Genomic DNA, 26,705 nt, shown 5'->3' with positions numbered 1-26,705 from the left:
CATCGATTAGTCTGTGCCATACCAATGGCATTTCCTTCTCTATAGAGTTGCTAGATTAGCAGGTCTAGAGATGCTGTAGATAGGACGGCCCAGATTCTGGCAAAGCATTTGCCACTATTTCTCATATTATACTTGCGGTCATCTGGAAAAGTACACAGAGCAAACTTGGGTTGTTCTGATTTTATCTCGTTAACATAAATGGCCAATTGTGGGGTTTTCCCTCTCTTTTTAGTTTGGAATTTGGTCCACTTTGGGTGCCATTATTGGTTTACTGGTATTTATCGTCATTGTCGTCTTTCTGGTCATAATTTAAGACAACCATCCCTGGGTTGTTATGAAGGGGCCATATGATTTGATTATCATTGAGTGACGTTAGCATTAATAATTTCTGATCACATTTTTATAGCGCTTCCCCACATCAATATCAGGGGCAGCTAGATAGCACAGTGGATGGAGCATCAGGTGCCCTGGTGGTGGGAGGATCTGGGTTCAAATCTGTCCTCACATACTTCCTGGACAAGGCTCTTAACCTCGACTTGCCACTCTTAGAATTGGATACTAAGATGGGGCATTTGGGTGGCTCAGTGGATGAAGAGCCAGACCCAGAGATAGGTCCTGGGTTCAAATCTGGCCCCAGGCACTTCCTAACTATGTGACCCTGGGCAAGTCACTTAACCCCCATTGCCTAGCCCTTATTGCTCTTCTGCCTTGGAACCAATATGCTGTAGGTATATTGTAGGCATATAGGCAAGGGTTTAAACAATGAACACTAAGCTATAAAGAGGGAAAGGATTAAAAAATGATAACTAATGGGGTCGGGGAGGATGAAAGCAGGCCAGGGAGGGGACTCACCAACTTTCTTCCACCCCACCTAAAATAACCCAGCCAGGACTGAGTGATAATCCTGCCACCCTATTCATTTGGGATAGTGGTCACGGAGCTGGCGATACCTACCAGACAAGATGGCTCCCTGGCCCCGAAAGGTTTAAGGAACCCTTCCTGTCGGTTCTACTTCAAATTTCAGCCTCAGTTTACCAAATGGCATCCAGCCTGCACTTTGACCTGGTTGACCTTGGGAACGGAAGCTAACAGAGATCCATGACTCTAATCCAGAAGCCGGAGTTGAACCCAGGACCCATCTCTGGGTCTGGCTCTTCATCCACTGAGCCACCCAAATGCCCCATCTTAGTGTCCAATTCTAAGAGTGGCAAGTCGAGGTTAAGAGCCTTGTCCAGGAAGTATGTGAGGCCAGATTTGAACCCAGATCCAGAGGTCCAGAGGCATAAAATGGCCTTTGGTCACTCCCCGAGCAGGGTGGAAGCCGCCTGCCCAGCCCAGGCTTTGGGCCCGGCGCTCCCGCACGAGTGGCTGTGGCTGTGGTTCAGTCTCCAGTGGGATGGGGCAATGGCTGGAGCCGTAGTGGGACCCCCCTCGCTCCCCTCCGTGGGCCTCCCCAGGTGATGCTCCCGTCGTCGGCTCAGCGGAGCGAGGGCGCTGGGGCTCTCCGAGGGCTCGTGCGGGCAGAGAGCCGCTGACCGTCCGCCCTCCCGTGCCGTGCCCCGGGCCTGACGGCCGTCCTGTCTTGTCCCCCCAGGTTGAAGCAGACGAGCTAATATCCCCCACATCCTCTCACTACTGCAGCGCGTATCAGGTCCTCCCGGCACTCACGTCGTCATCCCTGCAGCGAACTGCACCGTCTCCACCAGTGATCCGGAAAGAACCGAAAATCGAGAGTACCTCGGTAGGTGCCTTGGCCGGGGGGGGGGGGGGGTGCCTGGCTGGGGAGGGCTGGGGGGCTGCTGTGTGATTGTCTGAGAGTCAGGACGGGCCCCGCGGGAAGGCTGCCTGCAAACGTAACAAAAGCTGTTGTAAAAAGCCAGCATGGGGAGAGTTGAGATGAAAATGAGCTTCCTGTCTTAGTGGACCACCAACTTGATAGTAACGGCAGAACAGGGTGAGCCCCATTTGTCCATGCCTGCCTGGCGCCTCCCATTGGAAATGACTGTGTCTGGAAATCACCTGACCAGTCAAAGAGGTCACGGCATTCTCCGTGAGTGATGGTAAATAACAGGAAGTGATGGGCATTGTAGAGACATCTTAGCCCCAAATCCAAGAGAAGTTAAAAAAATAGAGATTGTAATGCGAGGGGCGAACAAACTGAGCCCACCTCAAGCCTTTGCCTTGGCCAGCCTCAGCCCTTGGGGAATCCATGTGGAAATAGCCCCTCTGTTTGCACCGTGAGCCTCAGGGAGAGTCTCTGGGTGGGTGGATTTTGCTTTGCTGTTCTTCCTGGCCCATTTGGGGAAGAAGAGAAGGGAAAAGAAGGAGTATTTCTGGAAATGACTGAGATTTTAAAAAATACAAATTTATTATTTTTTAAATTGAGTTAAGGGAAATAATAAATGAAAGAACAATTAAATTAAAAAGCAGAATCACAAGCTGTTTTATGGAGGGAAATGAAATGGATGGAAAATGTTATAAGCAAATCAACGAAGTGATCAAAACAAGAGTGGGTGTGTAGGGGAACCGCTAGGCAGCTCAGTGGAGAGAGAGCCAAGCCTCGAAATGGGAGGTCCTGGGTTCAAATCTGGCCTCAGACACTTCCTTTCTATGTGACCCTGTGCAAGTCACTTAACCCACCCTTGCCTAGCCCTGACCGCTCTTCTCCTTGGAACGGATACCGTATTGATTCTATAATGCAAGTAAGAGTTATTAAAAAACTTAAAAGAGAGGCACCACAATAAACAAAAACAATGATGAATATCATCAGGGAACAGTATAAGTTGGTGTATGCTAACACAATAAAAAAATCTGAGTGAGACAGATGGTTATTGACAAAAGTCCAAATTAAGAAAGCAATCATTTTAGATAATTTCAAAGGAAAAATAGGCCAGGTTTCTAGTGAATTATCACACGCACACACACACCCTAGAGGGATTCTTAGGTAAATTCTTTCATATCTTCTGGGACCCATAATCGCTTTACTATGTAGATCATGCGTAAATATAGCGCAAGATGAAATGATAGCCAATACCTTTCATGTAGCACATATGAAATGATCTAGTTTTGCAAAACCTGGCAAAGATAACATCAAATCGAAAATTCTAGATTGATTTTTTTAATTGAATGTAGATACAAGGGCCAACGGGGTGGCTCAGTGTATAGAGAGTCAGACCTTAAGATGGGACATCCTGGGTTCAAATGCAGCCTCAAACCCTTCCTAGCTCTGTGACCCTGGGCAAGTCACTTAACTTGACCCCCATTGCCTAGCCCATACTGCTCTTCTGCCTTGGAACCAATACCTAGTAATGATTCTAAGGTAGAAGGTAAGGGTTAAAGGGAAAAAAAAGAATGTAGATGCAAAAATACTAAATAAAGTCCTAGCTAATACTTGCCCATAGCAGTGCTTTAAAAACGATTGATCTTAGGTAATTGGAACTTATACCATAATTGCCTGCGTTGCACCAGCATAGAAATAACCCCCCCAAAATTGGGTCATACAGATGCAGTAAAAGCCTTTGATAAAATTCATTTTTCCTTTATGATGTTAAAAAATACTAAAAAGAATAGCAATAAAGGAGTATTTCCTCAACAAAACAAAAAAGGATCGACCTTAAAACAGGAGCCAAAATAATGTGCAATGGAGAAATCTTAGAAACAACTCCACTAAAAACTGGTGTAAAGCACGGGGCTCGCTTGTATTCAGTGCCATTTTGATGGTGTGCATTGACAAGCCGCAGCTTAGTTGGGTGGTGGAGGAAGAGGAGACATGTGGTCAAGGAGTGAGTTGGGTTCTTGCTAGGGGGCACCCAAGCCTCTGTTGTCCAGCTGATAACAGGAAGAAAGGCCGGCTGTCACCCCATCACGGATCACCGAGACATAACGGAGGACCTCCCAAGGCTCGTCTTTGACCTCTCGTATCTCCCTCCGGGGACTCGTGGAGAGGCAGAAGATATTGACAGAAGGCTCTAGAAAGCATTGACCAGAGTATCTGAGTCTTGAGCAGAAGCTTGAAGACCTCAGAGGCGTAGCTGGCCATTTGGTTCTTGTGAACCCAGGGCAGTCAAGGAAACACTCTTAAGGCTCTTAAGTTGCAGAGAGCCTCTTCCCACCTGGGAGCTCCTCATGCCAGTGAAATCGGAGCGCTTGTCCCTCTCCCCCATCTTATTTGCGAATTGGGGATGATCATGATCATGACTGGTAGTGTGACAAGGAAATCACTTTAAAAGACTGATATATATTAATTTAAGGTCACCAAGGAATTCAGCTATGTAATTCCTAAATGAAAACTCAAGTCAGCAGTCAACCTTTTATGGAGTTTAATTACAAACAGGAGGAAGAAAGGTATTAGAGAGAGAGAGAGAGAGAGAGAGAGAGAGAGAGAGAGAGAGAGCGATAGAGAGAGAGAGAGAGAAAGGGGAGAGAAGGGAATAGGGCTTAAATACCCCCTCTGTTTAGGCTGGGCCAAATGGCCCAAGCCCTTAGATAGCTGAGGCAAAGAAAAGAGATCAGTCCCTATCACTCACGTGACCAAAATGGAGAAACAGTCTCAGCGGCCTCCACCTCCAGCCTCCTTCAGAGCAAAACTTCTCAGAGCACAACCTCTCAGAGCAAAAACCTCTTGAACTCCCCTAGTCCTCAGACCCCGCTATCTTTAAGGAAACCATCCAAGTTCCCTCCCCTCAGTTCTCACATCTCAATCACTGTCCATGTCTTCCCTGTGCCAATGGTGGCTCTAGCTTAACCCAGGACCGCCCAGAGGTCTGTGGCTTTGCACATGTCTGTTGAAGGTCATATTCTCAAATAATTAAATCTTGATCCTTGCTGCAGCCCTTCCTAAATCCTTTTACTCTGAGTAGGGTGGAGATTGTAGTTTCAAGACCTGGTTCCGTCATTCCAAGTATCTCTATTGTATCAATTCTAAAATCAATCATGACTCAAAGAACTTCCTGTTCTATGCTTAAGCATAGGTCAAAGCCCTTTCCATTGTTTAGCAAAAGGTTTCTGTCCTAAAGTAGTCTTAGGTAGGGAGGAGAAGGATCCTCCCATGCCAAGGGGGTTCACATTCCAATAGAGTTCTTACTATCAGTAGGAAATTTTTTCCAGTATGAGATTTCCCAATGGGGAAATTTCCAACATTCATAAGTCTAAGAAATTTTAAGGTTTAGTAGATTTAGATCAGTGCCTCACACCACATAGATGAGTGAATCTAGTTAGGCAAGGCAGTGCATAGAGGATAGAATGCTCAACTTAGAAGCTGCGAGACCTGGGTTCAAATTCTGTCTTACACCCTTGGGAAGTCACTTAACCTTTCTAAGCCTCAGTGTCATCTGCTTAAAAAAGGTGGGTGGTAGGTGGCATTGGATTCAATGATTGCTGTCTTTTCCCATTAAAAATCTATGACCCTTCCGTTCTAGATGGCAGTCTGAACTATTTTAAAATTATGGATGAAAGTCAGTAGCTAGGTGGTTCAGTGGATTGAGAACCAGCCGTCAAGATGGGAGGACATGTGTTCAGATTTGGCCTCAGATATATATCTTAGTTATGTGTCTCTGGGCAAGTCACTTAATCCCCATTGCCTTGCCCTTACTGCTCTTTTGCTTTGGAACCAGAATTCAGTGTTGATTCCAAGACAGAAGGTAAGGATTTAAAAAAAAATGATGAATGAAAATATAATAATATATTTATCTCTATTGTGGAAGAAAGAGAGATTTTTAGCAAAAGAAATTATTAGGGAGAGGTGTATTTGGTTACATAAAAATAGAAAACATTTAAAATAAGCAATATGGTAAAAATAAACAAATACTAGATGGAGAAAATGTGTCAAATGACAGACGAGCATTTGGCAGGTAGGATATATAAGGATTGTTCAAATATTCAGAGGCACCTCCAATTCTCCAGTAAATGGCTAAAAGGTATGTATGAGCAGTTTAGAAAACAAGAAACAAAAATTATTAGTAATTGCTTTGGAAAATGTTCAACCCCACTAACAGTCTAAGAAATGCAAACAAAATAACTCTGAGGCACTTCTCGCCCCCCAAACTGGCAAAAATAACACAAAGCACTTGAACTCGGTGATGATGCTACTTTGGGGAAAAAAGGCTCATTTATCGTTGGGAAAATTGCAAAGTTAGGAGTATCTTTCTGCTAAGCATCTGTAACAGATCCAACACAAGTGACTAAAATAATCATGTTATTTGGCTGAACAATTCCATTTTGAAATATTTGCCCTGAAAGTATATTCTCACAGAAAAAAAAAAAAGATCTCTGTGCAGAAATATTTAGAGCACCATTATTTGCAATTGTGGAAAATGGCAGATATTCTAAATGACAGCAGAATGGCTAAATAAATTAGACTACATTAACATGATGCCATATTATAATGCAATTAAAATGGATCCAGGTGAGAAATAAAGGAAATCCAGAAAGGGCTTTGTTATTCCGAAATTGTGCAAAATAAAAATGGAACTCTGACTATATAAAATGAAAATTAAACAGGAATGGATGAACAGAGATGCCGGTGGCATGGACTGAGAAGTTAAGCTGTTTTATGGGTTCAAATTAATTTGTTTAAATATAGTTATAGACATTATACACAGAGGCACAATCAAATCAGCAATGCAATTATCTAGGACAATTCTGAGGGACTTAATGAGAAAGAACTGTGGGAGTGGAAACCCAGAAGAAAAACAACTGTCTGATCATATGGGTCAATGGGGATATGATTGGGGATGTAGACTTTAAAACGATCACCCTGGTGCAAATATCAATAATGTGGAAATAGGTCTTGATCAATGACACGTGTAAAACCTATGGAATTGCTTGTTGGCTACTGGGGGCGGGGGGGAAGAGGGGAGGGAAAAAACATGAATCATGTAACCATGGAAAAATATTCTTAACCAGGGAAAAATGTTGTAAATTGACTAATTAAATAAAATTTAAAAAAATATAAATTAACTAATAAAAATAAATATAGTTATAGGGCCAGTCATTGGATGCTTGAGATAAAACATAATTGAATAAAAAAGTATTCTCATTTAAAATATCAAATTCAATTTTATATTTATATCACTCTATTTATCGAGATGACACCTGTATAGAGTTCCCATTAATTACACTCCTGCATGATCTAGTGATGTGAAGCCCCAAATCTGGCCCCTAATTGGTTCCGGAGAACAGATCCTGGTTAGAAGAGTGAGGTACTTCATTGAATTTGGGATGCCTTTTCATGCCTAAACCGATTCCATAATGGCTAAAAGCTGCCAAACAATCGATTCTCCATCCAGACGGATGCCCCTGGTACCATTTACTTCTCTCACGACTCGGCGCCGAGCGAATGCAAAAAACAAGAAGGAAGTGGGACAGGGATGGACTGGGACACTTCCGTGCCACGATGATGGACAGAGATGACAAGGAAAGAACAGGGTTTTCCACCACCGCGCCCAGCCCTCCAGGACCTCGTGTTTTAGGGGGTCAACGTGTACTCAGAGAAGCCAACCCTGAATGCAGGAGTCATTTGGGGGAGTAAAGGAGGCGCTGAGGCTGTCTGGAAGGACCTTCGCTGAGGGGGGACCCTTCTGCCGAGGCTTTCTGGCCGCGCACACGTCCCCCCATGCTGACTCTCGCATCCTCTTAGCCCCGCTGCGTGCTGGTTATTAGACCTCTCCGTAGTCCCCTCCCCTTAACAGTCCTCTTCTTTGACGTTTAGGAGACTCAGCTCTTGAATCCAGAGGGGCTGGAAGGGACCTCGGAAAACAGCGACCCCGGCCCCTTCATCTTCAAGGTGAGGAAACTGACACCTTCCCAGAGGAAGTGACTTGTTCCAGATCCCAGGTAGTGAGTGTCGCGTCCGTCGTTGCCTTCTTGGCTGGGGAGGCCAGCCCTGCTCTCCCCCGAGCCGGGCACCCCCTCCTCGCCGTCCTCGAGCTGTCCCTTGGCCACGAGTCTGGATGAGGATGCGAGGTGGTCAGTGGCTGCCATTCTCTCGCCTCCTGGGGGGCCCGTTCTGGCTTTTCGATTGACTCACTTGCTCCTGCCACCTAGACGCCTCCTTCCTCATTCAGTCAGCCCTGGTCCATTGGCAGTGTCGCCCCTTCCCTTCCCTTCCCTTCCCTTCCTGGCTGGAACATAGGGAGTTAGCAGGGGTCAGGCCTCTGCCTGGCATCTTGGCTGTGATCCCAAGCATCAGTATCCTGGCGTTGCTATAGAAACGACACACGCTGAGGTCACCCTTTGCTGCTGGCTGCATCCTGTAAGCAGGTGGAAAGGTGGGCTCTGGGCGTCTTGGCAGCTGCCCTGCCTGGTCTCTCAGGACTAGTGGACGGCCTCCACGTTTCATTAGCTCTTCCCGTTTGGTGGCACTCGAGAGAAGGCTTGTTTTAAGCTGGTGCTCCCAGAGGGACCCCATCTCAAACCAGGCCATCACCTGGAAGGGTTTGACTGTCCCGGTGACGAGTGATCTAGCCCGAGGCTTGGCTAGCTCACCTGAATCTAGTGAGGATCATTGGCTCTTTTTTTAAACCCTCCCTTCCATCTTAGGATCCGTACTGCTTACAGGTTCCAAGGCAGAAGAGCAGTAAGGGCTAGGCTATGGGGGTTAAGTGACTTGCCCAGGGTCATCCAGCTGGGAAGTGGCTGAGGTCAGCTTTGAACCCAGGACCTCCTGCCTCCAATCCTGGCTCTCCATCCACTGAGCCACCCAGCTACCCCCAGTCATTGATGTTTGTGGACCATCATTCCTGGAGTTGTGAAAACATAAGCCATTGATAACAAGAAATAAAAAAATTTCCAAAACACATAAACACAAAAGAGCCTCTTAATGAAGAGGAAAAGACAAAAATTCTCTCCTTCCTTAAACTGTTGGGATGACTTTGAGTGTTTGGGTTTGTCAGAGGGTTTATTTGATCAGAATAAAACTTTAGGGGGTCCTTTCTGCAGGGACACTCTCTGAGCATCTCCCCTGCCAGGCCATGGCCCCAGGGAGGATGGTCCTCTTCCCTGAAGGGCCACCTCTGTGAGCTGAATGTGTCCCCCCTTGCTGAGGAAACCCCAGAGAAAAGTGTTTGCGCCATTGAGTGGATTGGAGAGTAAGTGTGGCTGGTTAGTAGGAAGGAGCAGGAAAGGAAGAAGGGAGGGCAGGAGCAGCTTCCAGGTGAGTCGATTGCAGATTTAGTTTGGTTTTGGAATAAACGCATCCCTAGGGTGGAGCTAACAAGGCTATTATAAATACCACCTGACATCAGACGCCTTCTCGGAATAACTAATAAGATTTCTGCGACTTGTCCGGAGGATTCTGCCGTCAGGGAATCCCCAAACCTCTCATTCTGTAGAGTCAGAATGGAGCCTTCAGGAAATTTGGCCAAGGGACTAACTCTCCCTCTAGTGATGATTGGATTGGTTTGGAGAGCAGAGATGTTTGTGAGTGGCAGAACGTTTTATAAAAAACCTTTACCTTCCATCTTAGAGTCCATACTGTGTATTGGTCCTAAGGCAGAGGAGCAGTAAGTGACTTAGTGACTTACCCAGGGTCACACAGCTAGGATGTATCTGAGGTCAAATAGGAACCCAGGACCTCCTGTCTCCAAGCCTGGCTCTCAATTTACTGAGCCACCCAGTTGGACTTTAAAAATGAATTTGATATCTGTCAGATGGATCTCCATTAAGCCCATAGCCACCCTTCCCCTGTTGAGTCAACGCCAGAGACTCCCTCTTATTCCAGGAACAAATATGAAATCCTCTTTTGACCTTTAAAGTCCTAAAGAACGTGCCCCCCCTCCTGCCTTTCCAGCCTTCTTACACTGTCCTCCCCTACGTGCTCTCCGATCCAGCGACCCTGGCCTCTCCGCTTGCTGTTCCTCACATGAGATGCTCCATCTTGGCATTTTCCCTGGCTGTCCCCCTTGCTTGGAATTCTCCTTCTCTTCTTCCTCCTCACCTCCACCCTTTAGCTATCCCCTCTTCCTTCGAGAATCCGCTGATGTCCCACCTTCTGCAAGATACCTTTTCCAGGCACCTTAACACCAGCGCCCCACCCTCACCCCGAGACCGTCTGTCTCCAGTTGAACCTGGCTCTACCTTGTTTGGCCATCATTGTTTGCATGTGGTCTCTCTGGAGCCCCTCGTGGCAGGGCCTGCCTTTTGCTTTTCTTCATCCCCACTGCCCAGATCAGAGTTAAGGCTTGTGGACTTAGTGGATTCTCATGGCAAGCAAGGCATCCGTGGGCATGGATGGCTTGTTGCCACCCTGAGATAGTCTCGATTCCTTTGTCTGCTCCCCTGTGTTTTCTTTGTTCCTTCTGAGATCCTTTCTCCACCTTCCTTTCTTTGAAAATGGGCAGCCTACAGATTTTAGTGGATTCCAGGCAGATCTGCACACATAGGAAAAAAGGATCAGTATGGATTTTTCTTGCAAAAACTCCCTGGAAGCAATGGTTTAAACACTCGTCCGTTGGATCCTGCCATCCTAATTGTGCTCCTCTTTGTCCTGGCTGATGAGACACGCATGTCTTCTTTGTTTTTTGTCTCTCTCCTCATCCCTTGTCCTCCAGTCACCTTGCGTTTGCTCTGGATCCGCTCATCTGGGCCCCAGTTTTCTTTATAGCGCTAGAATGTAAGCCCCTAGAGGGCAGGGGTTGTTTTGCTTTTCACTTTGTGTCCCCAGTGCTTAGTCTAGTGCCCAGCTCAAAGTAGGCACTGAGTAAAATGCTTGTCGATTGATTTCTTTAGAAGTGATTTCTCTTATCTTTCAGGGTGTGTTTTTATTGAAAATTCACCTTTCTGCAGGTCGAAGCTTTTACTCAGGAAGATCCCCTGGCATACCAGTCTATGAGAGCCAAGTGTGGAAAGTGTGTGTGTATGTGTGGGTAGAGCAAGAAAACCAGTCCTGTTCACGGCTGCCTGGAGAAGGAGGACGATGACAGCAGCGATATACTGAGCAACCACTTGCAAGATGGCGGCCAAGTCCGTCCTGCTGTATGGAAATGGAACTTGGATTTATCAAAAAGAGAGCCTCTGGCCCCTCTGTCAAGTCTTGTCTGCCACCATGTCTGTGTTTGATGTCCTGAGATGGGACAGTGTCACTACACTGGGGGTGGAGGGGGGCTGACATACCGGGAGCTCCATGCTCAGGACCTTCACTGTTGGGTTGGATGCATGTTGGCCCATGGGCTGCTGTGGTTGCTGTCCACTGAAGCAGTGCTGAATGAGCTGCTGAATGAGCTGAAAGGCAGCTGGGAGGACCAGCCATAGCATCCTGCACCCTGGTACCACTGTTTATTGTGGGCACACTGTGATCAGAGACGCTGTGCTTTGCTTAAGGCCAAGGCAAAAATCACCCTGCAGAAGGCCTGTGGGCATCATAAATGGCCCTTTCAGATCAGATGGCAAAAAATGTGTCTGCCTTTTATTCATGGGGATATTTTTAAAATAGCTACATAATGGAAAGCAGAAGTTCAGGTTATGGGTTCCCTCTCTAGCCCAGGATGCCCTTTGGAGATTCTGTTTATGGCCTTTTGTGTGCAGGGTCAGACCACCCTCCCCTGGCTACCTCTTCTTGGCCTTCGAGGCCATTTGGATAAAAATCTAGACACTGGATGTGGCCACGGCCAATGGGATGCCCACATAGGCCTGCTGTTAACCTAAAGATTTACTCTGAGGATTAATTATTGATAGTGGAATCCTGAAAAACAACATAAAAAAACAAGAGAAGCAAGTGGGGTGATAATGGCAAGGAGCCATTCAGCAATTCCAAATATTTGATGATGCTCCCATGACATATTACTACATCGTCAAATGTGGTCAGTCGTCATTTCCTCATGTAGGCTTCCGTCATCCTGGGTTGACTGACTTGCCTTTATCATCTCTCTTTTGTCCCTTAAATTCATTGCCTTCCCCCTCTCCCCATCACCTGTGCCTTTAGCCCCTTCGACAGCATTATTGGTTCAGATTTGGATCTGAGGTTTCATGGGTGTAGAGAGCTCTTGAGGCTGCCTTGTGTTGTCCCACCCTCGAGGCTGGCTCTGTTTCCTAGGTTACTCTGTCTCTCCTTTCATATATACCCCCAGTTTTTTTCCCAGTAAACGTCTCTCCCCATTGTTTTGTTTTTTTTTCCTTTCTCTTATCTGCGTTCTTTGGGTCTGGGCTCCCAGTAGTAAGCAAGGAAGGGAAAGTGAGAACTACACATCCCAAGCCCAGATGTCTCTGTGCTGTGGATCCATGCTTTGGACAGTATCCTGGAAACTTAGAGCTTCCTAGAAGACAAGCTTTTCTTTCTCAGCTCCTCTTCCTTGGTCCAGAAGAAGGGTAGTTTGTTCTAGTGCTATTGGCAAACCAACCTCTGCAAATAGAATCCCAGAATCTGAAGACTGAAGAGGACCTACCTCATGGGCCATCTAGTCTAGCCCATTGCCGAAAAATCAGTCCTGTGACATCTACCCAATGGATGGTCATCCTTAGCTTGTTGCATGTGTTTGGGATTGTAGAATTGAGAAGCAGGATGAGTCACAGAGGATGGTGGCCTCATCTCTGACCCGCTCTCAGCCCAGCCCTGTCACCAGAAAGCACTTTCCTCACCTGCATGCTTGCCCTTAATTGTTCTGACGGGGCCAGTCTTGTGCCTGCTGCTCTGCGTTCCTTGGAGACCCAGCCTTTGCCTAAATAACAAAGCCTTATTTTCTCCAGGACATCAGGACGGGAAGGAGGACCAGCCTCCTTTCATCAGGCCACTCAATGCTGCATCCTTTTGCCAAACCCAGACCACCTCCACATTGGCCAAAGCCAGAGTTTTCCGAAAAAGTTGCCTAGCTATAGACATGATGGCAGCCACCAGAAGAAAGCATCCTGTTTGCTCCATGGCTTTTGGGAATAGGTTTAGGCAGGAGTCCCTCATGAGGATTTTTAGAGAGGTTCCTTTCACTTCGTGGTTCTTGGTTCTGGGTCTAAAGAATGTTTCCTCCATGGAACATTTTTGAAAGAACAAACGTGGACACTTTTGAAAGCCTGTATGGGGCCACCCTGAACCCCAATATATTATGATTTGAGTAAGAAAGGTTCTTTCCATAGATCTGTCTCCCCACCTTCAACCATTTCCTTAACCCATCTGCCACATTGTCAGAAATTCCACCTTTTGAAATGAATTCTTTTGGCTTGTCCCCCTTTTAAAATAAAAATATAGCTGGCATTAGTGATCCATTAGATCCTCAGCCATTACTCCCACGGGGCTCATTCATTTATCAGGTTGTTCTCCTCGCTGATAGCTAGTGCATTCCTTGCAGGAGTGGAAGTCTTGACCAGCAGGAGGAAGGAGAGGTTATTTGGAAGCAAGAAGAAGACAGGCTCTGGGGGTTCCCCATTGGGTTAGGGCTACTCCTGACTACCAAGGGAGACATGAAAACACGATCTCTGGGGGAAGGAAGTTCGGAAGACAAATTTTATTTTTACTGACTATAAAATGCATGTGTGCATCTTGAATAAACTGATTAGAATTGGGTCTTTGCTTGTAAGTTTGAATACATATCAAAGAATTAATTTAAGTTTCCAACCACGAAATAAGAAAACTGGATTTTGGGGAGAAAACAATCACTTTCTCCAGACTACTGAGGAACATTTTGAATTTCTCAAAACTTAATAAATAATATAAACCTAATAAATAAATGAAATAGCTAGACATTATTGTAATTCTGAATATTAATATCTCTAAATGCTGACTAATAAAGACAACATGGCGTATTGGGAAAGTATGCTTAGGTTTGGAATCATAGGACCTGGATTCAAATCCACCTTGGTCACTTATTGACTGTGATCTTTGGCAAGTAAGCGTCAACAAGAAGAGATGTGAAGGTAGATCCAAGGTGACATACAGTGAGTGAGAAGACTGGGGAATGGAGCCCATGACATCTGACCCCTCATTAAAAAAACAACCATCACTCTTCATGGAGATTTTTGCTTTTAGTTTTGGTATATGTTTCACAGACCAAAGGCATTTTACTTTGCAATCATTCAAAACACAAGACACAAGACCTCTACTACCCACCCAATCCAGGTGCTAACTTGAGGTCATCTTCAAATAGATATCCTCATTAATATGGCAGCCACACAGTTGGGACTTAGAGCTTCTCCTTGAAGATTTTACTCATCGTACCAGTTGTCTGAGTTCTCTCCATCTTTTGCATCTACTTCTTATTTACTTATCTGGATGTTTGTATCCCCCAGTCAAATGTAAGCTCCTTGAGGACAGGGACTATTTAACTTTAATTTTTGGATTTTTAGCACCTAGTTAAATCAAGCATTTATGAATCACCTTCTGTTTACCAAACACCAGGCTAAGTCCCAGATGCCTAGCATAGAACCTGGCATGTAGAGGGTTAGTAAATATTGAATTGAAGCAAATTTATTTTATGCCCAATAGTTTCTGTTGCCTCAAACCATTGAATAAAACCTTCATCTAAGCAACTCTGACTGGAAAGCTGAGTGTCAGGAAGAGAAGCACTTTTCTTCATCTCTAATAATAATCCTAGGTAGCATTTATATAGTGCTTTAATGTGGCAAACATTAATCTCATTTGATCTTCCTAGCAGCTCTGAGAGCTGTAAGATTTAAATTAATGTCCAATACTTCCCAAGTATTCTATTTCATAAAGTTTATTATCTAACAAAATAGAACCACATGACTAAGTTTTTTCTACCTGCTCAGAGGTAGGCACTACTATTATCCTTATCTTATAGTTGATGAAAAGGAGGCAGGCAGAGGTTAAGTGACTTGCCCAGGGTCACTATAGCTACCATATATCCAAAGCAAGATTTGAACTCAGATCTTCTTGGCTCCAGGTCTAGCACTATCCACTGTAATGCTTCCTGCCACATCTGTAAAATGGGGGCATAATATTGTATCTCCCTCTCAGATTTGTGGGGAGGACCATTGGGAGGTTGTGTGTATTGAAAGGACTTTATAAACCTGAAGAAGATAATTTTTAGTCTTAGAAAGTTTCTTGAGGCACTGGGACATGGAGACTTACCCAGGGTCTCACACATATGTATGTATAGCCAGGGTATGTCATAGAGAAGAGGCAGCCCAGGTCTTCCACACTAAGGCTGTGAGGTGAGCCAGCCTCCCACAGGGGATGGGTTCTTGGAGATGGGACGGTGTTGGCGGAATGATGGATGACCTTTACATTCAACCTGCAGCACAGGTTTCACAGGATAAACTGTTCCACCTTGGCTGAGGCCTGGCTTTATTTTATATACCCTCATGATCACGTATCTACTTGGCACACAGTTTCATTCTCAACATGCATGTTTCCATGGAACCTAACAACAGATAGAAAGCCTAGGGAGATAGTCAATGAAACATTGTTGCTAAGTGCAGGATCAGAGGGTAGAAGAGAGAGAGAGAAAAGCATGGCATCCTGGAGTAAGGTGTGATAGTCCTGTACTAGGTTCTGATCAGGTTATAACTGGAATATTGTGTTTGGTTCTGAGTGCTACATTTTAGTGAGTCAGTCAGCAAAACATTTATTAAGCACCTACTGTGTGCCAGGCACTGTGCTAAATAAGAGCTGGGGATAGGAAGAAAGACAAAAGAGTCCCTGCCCTCAGGGAGCTTCCATCTTGTATGTCTAAGGACACCTAGAGGGCAGCCATGCTTGTGAAAAGACTTGAGGAAATGCTAGTTGAAGGCATTGCAGAGAAGATACTTCCATGGGTGGGTGCTGGGGACAGGTGAGATGTGATTGCCCTCCTCAAGTATCTGGAGAGACTTCAAAAAGAAGACAAATTCCCTTTGCTCAGCTTGGCCCCAGAGAATGGGACTGGGCATACCTGGTGGAAATTGGAGAGAGGCAAATTTAGGGTTGATGGACAGGCGGTTGACTTCTCCAGGAATGAGGGCTCTCCAAAAGCAGAGTAGGCTGGCTTGGGAGCTGGTGGGTTCCTCCTTGCTGGAGGTCTTCAAGCAGACACTGCATGATCATTTACAAAGTTCCATGTTGTCCTATGAGTAAAATCTGCAAACCAATTTGCAAAGCTTTAGGCTAACAGGTTGCCTGGTCTCAGAGTCACAGAAAAACTGCTGGCTGGACTTTTTTTTTTTCCTCTCTGGGGATGGGCTGAGCACAGGTCCATCCCAAGGGACAGCCCTTGGATGACAGGGAAGATGGATTGATTTTGCTCCTGCTGGGGATTTTCAGATGCCTGCCTTCTCTGTCAGAACCACAATCAGGGTGAATAATTATGCAAACATACTAGCATGTGGTGCTGATTCAAAGTGGGAGGAACTGGGAGATCAGTATTAACATTAACGTATTTACTTGCTGTTCTCTAGAAGACTTCTCCCTGATGGAGTCAAAGACAAATTGGGTTTAATTTTTGAATAAGCAAGAAAGTAGGAGGAAGCCAATTGCATAAACACTGGTCATGCAGAGCTTTTCCGAGAAGGGGAAAGGGGGATTCTCTCAGTCTACTACTTTCCTCAGGGAAAGGTTCATCAGAAATAAATCTGGAAAACTCGGACATCTTTGAGAAGATTGGCCTAAATCTGATGATTTATTTCCCTCTTTCTCAGGGGAAATGCTTGTACTTAAAATTGAGTAACTTTTTTATCTGGGAATTCTTTAAAAAGAAATACTCCCTTTTGTGTATTTCTTTTTTTAAGGAATGGAGTAACAGTGCTGGGGAGATATAATGCCCTTCTTCTGGGGAACAAAAATGAAGATGTATGCTTAGAAAGTTCCAGGGGCTCCCTCATGCCTCTGGGATGAAACTTAGATACTCTATTTGGCTTTGAAAGCCCTTCACAAGAAGGACTTCAGCCCACTTTTCCAGACTGATTGTTACAAATCAATGTCTATGGAATTTTTTTCTTCCCCTACTTTCTTTTAAAATTTTTAAAATTTTCTTTATTTCTATTTTTTATTCTTCCCTTCCCTCCCTTTTCCCCTCCCAACCCCTCATGAGAGAAGGTCACTATTTGACTAAGTTCTCTATGTATAACTATATAATACCTAGTTGCATATATCAGTTTTTTCTCTGGAGGTGAATAGTATCTTCCTTGAAAGGTCCTTCATAGTTAATGTGAATATTCAGAATGCTTTATTCATTCACTACCCTGATGGTACTATGTCTTGTAAAATGAGATGAAGAATAGCTCTTACTTCATAATAATACCACCTAGATGCCTGGCATATGCTAGATGTTTAATAACTGCTTATTATGTATTGGATGAACATTATGGTTACTTACCCCTGGGCTTGGAGAAATTCGCTTATAATACAGATAACCCCCCACCAATCCATTGAGTCATTCTTCAGGAAACAGTAACAGTAGCACCTGTTTTTAAAATCTTAATTGATACCTCTTTAAAAAAAACAAAAAAACCTCCCTTCATCTTAGAATTAATACTACGTATTGGTTCCAAGGCAGAAGAATGGTAAGGATCAGCAGATGGGATTAAGTGATTTGCTCAGTCACACAGCTAGGCACCTCTTAAATAATATCGTTTTCTCTAGAAACAGATAAGGAAGGAATGCATTCAGGCTTCAAGAATGTGAGAGTAGAAAAAGTGGTGGTAATGAATGTAGATGGCTTTTCTTCAGGAGTTTGGTTAAGAAAGGGAGGAGAGCTATGGGGGTGGTAGAGCCAAGGGAGGCTTCAGTTTAGACATATTTTCTTTGATCCTTCTTCGTCTTCAGATCCCTCAAATCAATAAGTAGACTGCAGATCCTTACAAAATGGATAACAATCTCTTCTTTCAAACTCTCCTAAAATGAGATCTCAGGAATAGAGATAGGATGGGAAGAGGCAAAAAGAAATTGGGGGTTAGAGGATAGGGGGTGGAAGTAAAGGTCTCATCTCAGTATTACCAATCAATTCTGGAAGAACTTTCTGGCAAGACTAACATTGTGGCAATAAAGAATGTGCTTTATCAGAGACCAAAGAGTTTCTCTAGAAACTGAACTTATTGGGATCTCCCACTTCTCTTCTTCCCTGAGCTACCCAGTGTTAAAATTCAGCATTGTGTAAGGGGTTCTATTTCCCGTCTTTCATTTTGAGATTATTTCGGTTTTGCCATATCACTGGATTGTGGTGTACTAGAAAGAATATGGGCTCTGGAATCAAAAGATACAGGTTCAAATCTCACTTCTCTTATTTACTATCCAGATGACCATGGGCAGGTTGTTTTTCTTCTATGGGATCTGGTTTCCTAATCTGTAAAAGAAATGCCCTCCCTAAGGTCTCTCACAGTTTTCGTTCCTATGATTCTATGAACCTACTAAAGGAAACTTCCTCAATTGTTTTCGAACAGAATCATAGATAGGATCCAGAGCTGGAAGGGACCTTAGAGACCGTCTAGTCCAACTCCCTCATTTTACGGAGGAGAAAACTGAGGCCCCTCAAGGTGGCACGACTTGCTCAAAGAACAGGTAAATGAGTAAACTCAAGCCCAGGGCAAGTGCTCTTTCTCCTTCCCATGGGTCTGGATGGGACAGTATGGGTGTGAGGGTCAGAAAAATGGTTGGCTGAGAGCCAGACCTTTCAGTGAGAACCAACTGTGAAGGGTTCCTCCTTTCCTCTAGGCTTCTTCCTCAGTCCTTTCATCTAAGCTCAGTTTTGCTTCCATCCCTCCTCTGTCCACTTGGCTCCAGACTTCTCTGTGGATGTGCAGGAGACTATCAACTCCCTCAAAGAGAGTGACTGGCTTTCATCTCTACATCCCCAGCTTCTAGCTTTGTGGATGTGTAATCAATCCTTGTTGAAGCCAGTTGAAACCTAGGCTGTTAAAACAGATGATTGATTATGTTCTGACCACTCTGACTAAATTGTTATAAATGATGGAAGGAAATTAAGCTTAGGAATTTCGTATGGGGGAATGGAGCTTGAATTGAGAAGGAATGGATCACCTCTCAAGCTGTCAAAGACAGGCAGGTAGGTGGCTCCATGGATTGAGATCCAGGCCCAGAGATGGGGAGGTCCTGGGTTCAAATTTGGCCTCAGACCCTTCCTAGCTGTATGACCCTGGGCAAGTCATTTAACCCCCGTTGCCTAGCCCTGACCACTCTTCTGCCTTGGAACCAGTACACAGTTTTGATTCTAAGGCAAAGTAAAGGTTCAAAAAACCCTGTATGAATCACACTTCCTAGCTGTGTGAGCCTGGACAAGTCACTTAATCCTCATTGTCTAGTCCTTACCACTTGGGACCAGTTCACCATTTTGATTCTAAGATGGAATTTAGGGTTTAAAGAAAAAAAGTCTCCTGAGGCGAGGAGCAGCTGGCTAGCACTGTGTTAGGGGTTTTCTCCTCAAGAATATAATAAGTAAGGACAGCCACAGGTATCTCGCCTAGTGTCAAAAGCATCTTTGTTGGGAAAATGCCTGCTGGTTGATGAAATGACTCCGATAAAATCTGATGTGTTGGCAGCCTCTGGGTGTTTGTAATTTATTTTGCAGAAGGACAAAACTGTCTGTCCGGTAGCCCTACGTAGACAGCGCCCAGCTGGAGAAGGCTCCCTGCGGGTCTCCCTCGGCCCACCCAGTGCCCAGCGTCTCTCGGCTCGCCTTGGCTTCTCCCAGGACCCCTTGGCCTTTGTGATCGTGATTCCTATTTTGATCATCTTCCCTCATATCCCGAGTGTCCAGTGGCTTGGTGGTGGGCTGGACACGTTGCAGCCCCTGCAACATGGCCGAGGGTGGCAGAACCACACTATGACATCTACAACCAAATCAATGAAAACAGCAGAACGTAGGGGTGTCAGCCTGAACCCCGCCAGGGATTTCGGTCCCCCTGGAGGCCGGGCACCGGGGCACAGTTCACTGTCGTGGCCACAGAACCTAGACGGCGGCTGCTTGTGACGGTACCTAATCCATGGCTGCTGAACCTTCTAACCGTCTGCCTCCACAATGGGAAATGATTAAAATGGTACCTTGGGGCAGCTCGGCGATGCAGTGGCCAGGGCGCTGAGCTCTGGGATCGGGAAGACCTGAGTTCCAATGTGGCCTCTCACACTTCCTACTTAAGTGACCCTGGGCAAGTCATTTAACCCCGTTTGTCTCAGTTTCCTCAACTGTAAAATGAGTTGGAGAAGGACATGGTAAACCACTCTAGAATCTTTGCCAAGAAAAACCCAAATGGGGTCCTAAAGAGCTGGATATGACTTGAATGGCTGAACACCAATAAAAATAGTTACTTTGCTAAGATGGCAGGGATTGATCCATCAACACACAAATAGGATACACCCAATAAGTGCCAGCCATTATGTGAGGATTTGGGATACAAAGAAAAGCAAAATAAACCCTGCTTTCTAATAGGGGAGACAATAGCACATGAAGACTTATAGAGGGGGCAGCTGGGTGGCTCAGTGGATGGAGAGCCAGATTCAGAGATGGAAGGTCCTGGGTTCAAATCTGGATTCAGGCACTTCCTAGCTTGGGCAACCCTGGGCAAGTCACTTGACCCCCATGGCCTAGCCCTTACCACTCTTCTGCCTTGGAACTAATACATAGTATTGATTCTAAGATGGAAGGGTTTTAAATAAAATTATATACGTAGTTGCTACCAAATGCATAGATTTGGAAGAGGCCATAGAGTGCGTTGATGCCAATTCCCCACATTTTATAAATAAAGGAAATAAAGAACTAGAGAAGAAAAGTGACTTGCCTAAGGTCATCCAGATAACATGACCTTGTTGGGATTTGAACCCAGGTCCTCTGATATGAAATCCAGCGCAATTTCTTACTCATCTTAGAACTTCTGAGCATCAGCATGGCATGACTTTAGCCTGAGTGTTGCTTCTGCCTGTGGGTTCACAAACATAATCCTCCCATCTTTTGAGCCCACAAAAGAGTGAAGTGTTTGGCTGGGCTCGATGAGTGAGGAGTCGAGGATTTCCCCGTTGGGGCCGTCTTGCTGTGGAGGCTCCTGGGCGCTGAGAGCTCTCTCCCCCCAGAAAAGGGTTATTAGATCTGGGGCTGATTCTGTACCCCATCCAGGATGTACAGCTTTGAGCTGGGAGTGTTTTTGAAAGGCTCCTCCCTGTGGCACGTTCTCTTAACATTCCCCGTGTTTGCCGGACCCGGATAGCCAGGCTGCCTGAAGAGCTAGGATTTATTCAGGATGGAAATGCCCTCCAGTGGCACAGATGGAAACTCCTTCGGCCCTTTCATAAGTTCTTAAGGGGGACACCCATTGTGAGTGAGGGGGGGGGAAGGCAAGGGCGGGACCTTCTTCAAAATTCTCTGGTTTTGAGCAAATATCCATTAATACCTAATTTTTAAAAATCCTTCCCTACCCTCTTGGAATCAATACTAAATATCAGTGGGGGCAGCTTAATGGCTCAGTGGATGGAGAGCCAGGCCTAGAGATGAGAAGTCCTGGGTTCAAGTCTGGCCTCAGACACTTCCTAGCTGTGTGACCCTGGGCAAGTCACTCAACCCCCATTGCGTAGTCCTTAACATTCTTCTGCCTTGGAACCAAGACATGGTATTGATTCTAAGATGGAAGGTGAGGGTTTATTTTTATGTTATTTTAAATACTAAGTATCAGTTCCAAAGCCAAAGAGCAGTAAGGACTAGACAATGGGAGTTAAATCACTTGCCCAGAGTCACACGGCTAGGAAGTGTCCAAAGCTGGATTTGAACCCAGGACCTCCCATCTCTAGGCCTCTCTATTCACTGTCTAGCTCTTAGTGCTCTTCTGCTTTGGAACTGACATATTATATTAATTCTAAGACAAAGTAAAGGTTATTAAAAATAAATTATATTACATATATAATAAAATGTTAAAGACTATAAAAATTAACTAGGTTTGTTTTCTCTGAGGAATAGTTGGGGTGGTGTGGGAAGCAATAAAAAGAAAATGAGGCTATTATGATCAGGATTTTTTTTAATGTGACATATACAGAGGATCATATATTTAGAGCTGGAAGGTTCTTTAGTGGCGATCGAGGACAAGCCCTTCTCTTTATAGAAGAAGAATCTGAGGTCCATGGAGGGGAAGTGACTTGCCAAAGGTCCCAGAAGGCTCCTCTGAATCCTGTGTTCTTTTCCCTGCATCATACTGACCAAAGAGCCTCATGCCCCATGGACAGACACCCAGCTACAGGCCCAGTCAGTGGCGGGCTTGTCTTGTCTCCCCATGGGGAATACTCTTCCATTCCACCCGCCATCTTGGTTCGGCCTGCAGGAAGGCACAGAAGGCATGTTTTCGCTCTTCTTGTCTAGATGGTAAGATCTGTTGATGTCTTTGTTCTAGGAAGCAGATTCACTAGAAGGCCTATCAGATGAGGAGACAACTGATACTGAGGATCATGGGGATGATGGGGAATCGGAATCATCTGATCACCGGAGTGTTATCCTGCACCTAATCTCCCAACTTAGATTCGGAATGGACCTCACCAAAGTACGTAGGCCCTCCCCTTCACCCCGGGGTGGGCTTCCTTTCTGGCTGTAGCCAATTGGACTATTGAGGGTGGGTTTGGGGAAAGAGGCCAGAGAATAGGACAGGCATTTCTCACCTCTTATTTATTTTAATGCAAAAATATTTTATTTTCCCAAGTACGTGTCATCATTTTCAATGTATATTTTCCCAAACTCTAAGATCTCAACTATTTCCCTTCCTTTTCTCCCTCCACTCGGAGATGGTGGGCCATACATGTATTATCATGCAAAACACGCCTGTACACGGATCGCTGTTGTAAAAGCACGCGCACACCAAAACCATCTCCAAGTACAGCTGCCAATGCGGTGATGTGGAAGGTAGTGAGTGCCCTTTGCTCTGCCTCCATCCGACTCTCTGGAGGGGGGGAGCATTCCTCATCGCAAGCCCTTCAGAGCTGTCCCAGATCGGGGCACCGCTGAGAGGAGCCAAGGGTTCCCATCAAACAATGTTCCTGTCGCTGTGTCCGGCATCAGGTCCTGCGGGCCTTTTCAGCCCTTTCTTTCAGCGTCCTGTTCGTCGCTCCTGATGGCCCAAGAGTATTCCATCCCCATCCTGGCCACACTTTGGTCAGCCGTTCCCCAGTGGATGGGCCGCCCTTCGGTTCCCAGTTCTTCGCCACCACACTAAGAGCAGCTAGAAACATGTTTGTCCAGGCAGGTCCTTTTCCTGTTTTGATTCTCTCTGGGGCAGACCCCGTCGCGGCATTCTCGGATTAGAGGGGAGGCACAGTCTTGTGGCTTCTCGCCTCATTGGGAAGGCGTTGCATTCCTCACAGGCCACTGCTCCGCAGAGCCAAGGGGGAGGCTCTGGTCAGGAGGCCCGAGCCTTCATTTTCAGATGGAATTTCTCTGTTGGAGAATTGGCTTCTCAGGGGAGAAGGGAGACTAAAACCATCCTCAGAAGCTCAGCCTGACATTGGATAAACTACTCTTTCTTCTTGGGGCTCAGTTTTCTTATCAGTTAAATGAGTGCATGTATGGGGTCATTATTAAGGCTCCTCCTTGGTCAAGCACTTGAAGTTCAGTACTTAAGTAGTTGAGATCAAGTATGTGAGTTTAAATACTTGGTTAAGAACTTGAAGTTAGGTATTTAAGGACTTGAGTATAAGTACTTGGCCTTAAATACTTAAGTGCCTCAACTTAAGTGCTTGAAATGAGATACTTAAGTATTTGAGTTTGAGTACTTGGTTAAATGTTTGATGTTAAGTACTTAAGAACTTGAACTTAAGTACTTGGTTCAGACTTCAATCATCTGTCTGCTCCAAGCCACCATGTCTTGGCTCCTGTTTCATGGAATGTCCCCCCCCCCCCCTACAAACATCCAGAGCATCGGGCCCCGCCCTCAGGCATGCGTCGGAGCCTGGCCTAGTCCATCCCTGATTGTAAGCGCCCCCTCCTCCGCCTTCTCAGGGCCCTCACGTGGCCCTCCAGCTCCCAGCCTTCCAGGGGTCCCAGGGCTTGGAAGGGGCATGCGGGGCTCCGGCAGCCTGTTGGAGGGGGAAGGGAAGGCTTCCCGGGTCAAGTCTTTCTACAAATAGTTTCTCATTGCATCCTCCCGGGGCCCTGAGAGGTCGGTGCTGTTATTATTCACGTTTTACGACGAGGGGACGAGACAATCGGAGGTGTAAGTGACTTGCCCAGGATCGAACAAGCCCATAAACCCGCGGCCAGAATCTGAACCCAAATCCTTGGGCTCCAAAGCTGATATCCCTTTAAAAACCGTGACTATCCTTGTAAGTAAGGCCTGCCTGGCGCTGGGTAAAGGAAGCCCCCAAAGGCCTTTGTGCTCTGTGGAAGGAGCGACGCGCTTCAGGTCATCTCTCTCTGCACATACCTTGGCTCTCAGAAACCGCCCGGGAGAGTGTAGGCAGGGCAGGACCTCTGTGAGCCCCTCCCACGTGATGCGCATGATCCGTGCAAGCACCCATACACGCATGCGTCTGCCTCTCCGGGAGATTCTCCCCTGGTGGGAAGAGAGATGTCACGCCTTGGCGCGTTTGGGAGGGGCGGAACTTCGGTCATGCGGCTTCCGGCCTCGAAGCCCCTGTGGGCCTCAGCCGGGCACCAGCGACTCCCTCGTGTGCATGCGTGTGCCTTCCGTCTCCTCTTGGTTTCAAGGGAAGGTGCTGCCCTTCTGTGGGCCCAAGGGGAGGGGATTCTCCGAGACACGAGGGCTCCAGAGCTGGCGGGGGAGGCGCTGGAGAACGTGCTCCGTCCAGGACGAGCTTCGCGTGCCTCAGTCTCCTGCGCGTGGCTCCGGGAGGCGCTGAAGGCCCCAATTCCTTCCCTGAGCAGCCGGGCGCCCCAGAGCCTAGGTCGCTGGGCTGAAGGCCACGTGAGCCCTGGAGGGGCGCCTGGGGACCGGCACCTCCCTCCAAAAGTGTTTCTTGAGGCCGAAGGAGAGGGCATCTGTGGAGCTCTCTAGGGGCGGAGCGCGTGTCAGTGGGGGGGAGGGGCCACCTCGAGGGTCCGGGCTTGGCCCTGCCGGAGTCCACAGGTAGTGGCATTTGTGGAACATCTCTAGGGGCGGAGCTCGTGTCAGTGGGGGGGAGGGGCCAGCCTTGGCCCTGCGGGTGTTCACAGGAGCATTTGTGGAGGTCTCTAGGGGCGGAGCTCGGATCGGTGGGGGAGGGGCCGCCTCGAGGGTCTGGGCTTGGCCCTGGGGGAGAGTCAGGGAGCAGCTCCCGGGAGAGCAGAAACTGGCCGAAGTAAGCGGTGTCCTGGACCTAGACAGGACCAGCCCCGCACACGAGGGCCCCAGAACAGTGTCCCAGGGTCGGGGCAGACGCCCACCCTGCGCCCAACACCTTCCAACCCGAGGTCCGCTCGCGGAGCTGCCAAGGTAACGCATCAGACGGTCAGGTCCTTGGACTCCTCGTGTGAAGGCGGAACAGAGACCAGTGCTGCGGGCAGATGCCTTTGGCTTTGTATAAAGAACTTTCTCCAGCGGAAGGTGGACCGAAGAGCCTTCCAGGTGAGGCCGAGCCAGCAAAGTCCCGGCTCCCTTCCACCTCGTGGCTCCTTCTCCAGGGGACGGCCAGGAGGGTGCGGCAGTGTTGTAGGAAGGTGGCTGGAGGACCTGGGGCGCTAACGCGGGGAGAAGGCCTGGAAACCCATCCGCGCCCCTCTAGAAACGTTTGCCTGGGAGTTTCTGGCTGGTCTCAACCCCTCAGCACTGAGAGTTGACGCCCGTCGCTGCTCCCGTTCCTCGTGGCCTTTCCGGATGGGCAGCTGAGGGAGGGACCCTCCTGTGGACGGAGGGAACTCACTTTCTAGTTAATTCACTGCCTGCGGGGCTCCGCCAAAGCCCCTCTTTTCATTTCCTTTTTTCATTTCCTCGGAAAAGCCGAGGCTGATTCTGGTCATAATTTTAATGGGAGAAAAGGCCCGTGTTACGGTTAGCCCAATAAATCTGAGCCGGTCGTTTGGGCTCCTCATTACTCATCTGCCAGGGCTCAGGCAGACAGTCCAATTAGTGCCCTCTCCCCGGCCATGCCCCGGTGCTCGGGCCCAGATGCCCAGGAAGCGCATGATGAAGTGGCTTAATACTTCGTAGGAACAGTAATAGTAACAATAATAATAAGGCCACAAGAAAGCCTCCGAAGGGGCCAGGAAGAGCCTTTTTACAAAAATGAAAAGGAAGAAGCCATGAGTTCCTCTTGCCCTGAGATTTTCCCTCCTGGAGGGAGATGCCCTCAAGGACTCAAAGGGCTTCCCTGTCCCACAGATGAAGGAGGAGTCTTGTTCTGCCAGAGTCCTCTTAGGCAGAAGCAGGAGGGAGATGGGAGGAAGACAATTTAGGGTCAATAAGACTAGCTAACGGTTCTAGATGGTTTAAGATCCACTTATCGGATTCCTTTGGAACAGTGACTCTGAAGTAGGTGCTGTAACCAGGGTACCCATTTTACAGATGGAGGAATTGAGTGAGAGTGGAGCCATACATACATGCTCAGTAGGTGATGGAGGAGGGACTTCATCCCAGCTGCCTCCCCCAAATTCAGAGCTCTGTCCTCCTTCCCCTATGATGCTGCTGCTTGAGGACAAGCCCATCAGAATTTTTATTTGAATCCAAACATCAGATCTCAAAGCGCTTTGTTTGTCTCATACACATTCATCATTCTCTAATACGAAAGTGGCCAAGAGGGCAAGGGTTGGGCTTAGATAGTCTAGAGCCCTGGGCCTGTACTCAGGAAACTTGGGTTCAAAATGACCCAGACATGCGTGGTCCTGGGCAAGTCATTTTATCTTCATCTGCCTCAGTTTTGTCCACCATAAAATGGGGTT

The 26,705-nt window shown here is 46.8% G+C and overlaps 1 protein-coding gene across 1 annotated transcript in view; it reads left to right on the top strand.

Annotated features, from left to right (window-relative positions):
- Positions 1-1,599: 1,599 nt before the first annotated feature.
- Positions 1,600-26,705, top strand: part of LOC103101598 (oxysterol-binding protein-related protein 10-like) — a 58,907-nt gene continuing 33,801 nt past the window's right edge. Inside the window, exons 1-3 of the mRNA XM_056800379.1 lie at positions 1,600-1,741; positions 7,709-7,833; positions 22,237-22,383. Coding sequence (XP_056656357.1) covers positions 22,369-22,383 — 15 coding nt within the window. The 5' untranslated portion in view covers positions 1,600-1,741; positions 7,709-7,833; positions 22,237-22,368. The remainder of the gene's footprint in view (positions 1,742-7,708; positions 7,834-22,236; positions 22,384-26,705) is intronic.

The sequence above is a fragment of the Monodelphis domestica genome, chromosome 5 (genome assembly GCF_027887165.1).
Source record: "Monodelphis domestica isolate mMonDom1 chromosome 5, mMonDom1.pri, whole genome shotgun sequence".
NCBI lineage: Eukaryota > Metazoa > Chordata > Mammalia > Didelphimorphia > Didelphidae > Monodelphis > Monodelphis domestica.
Note: the sequence above shows the minus strand (reverse complement) of the source record. Positions and strands in the feature narration are given on the sequence as shown.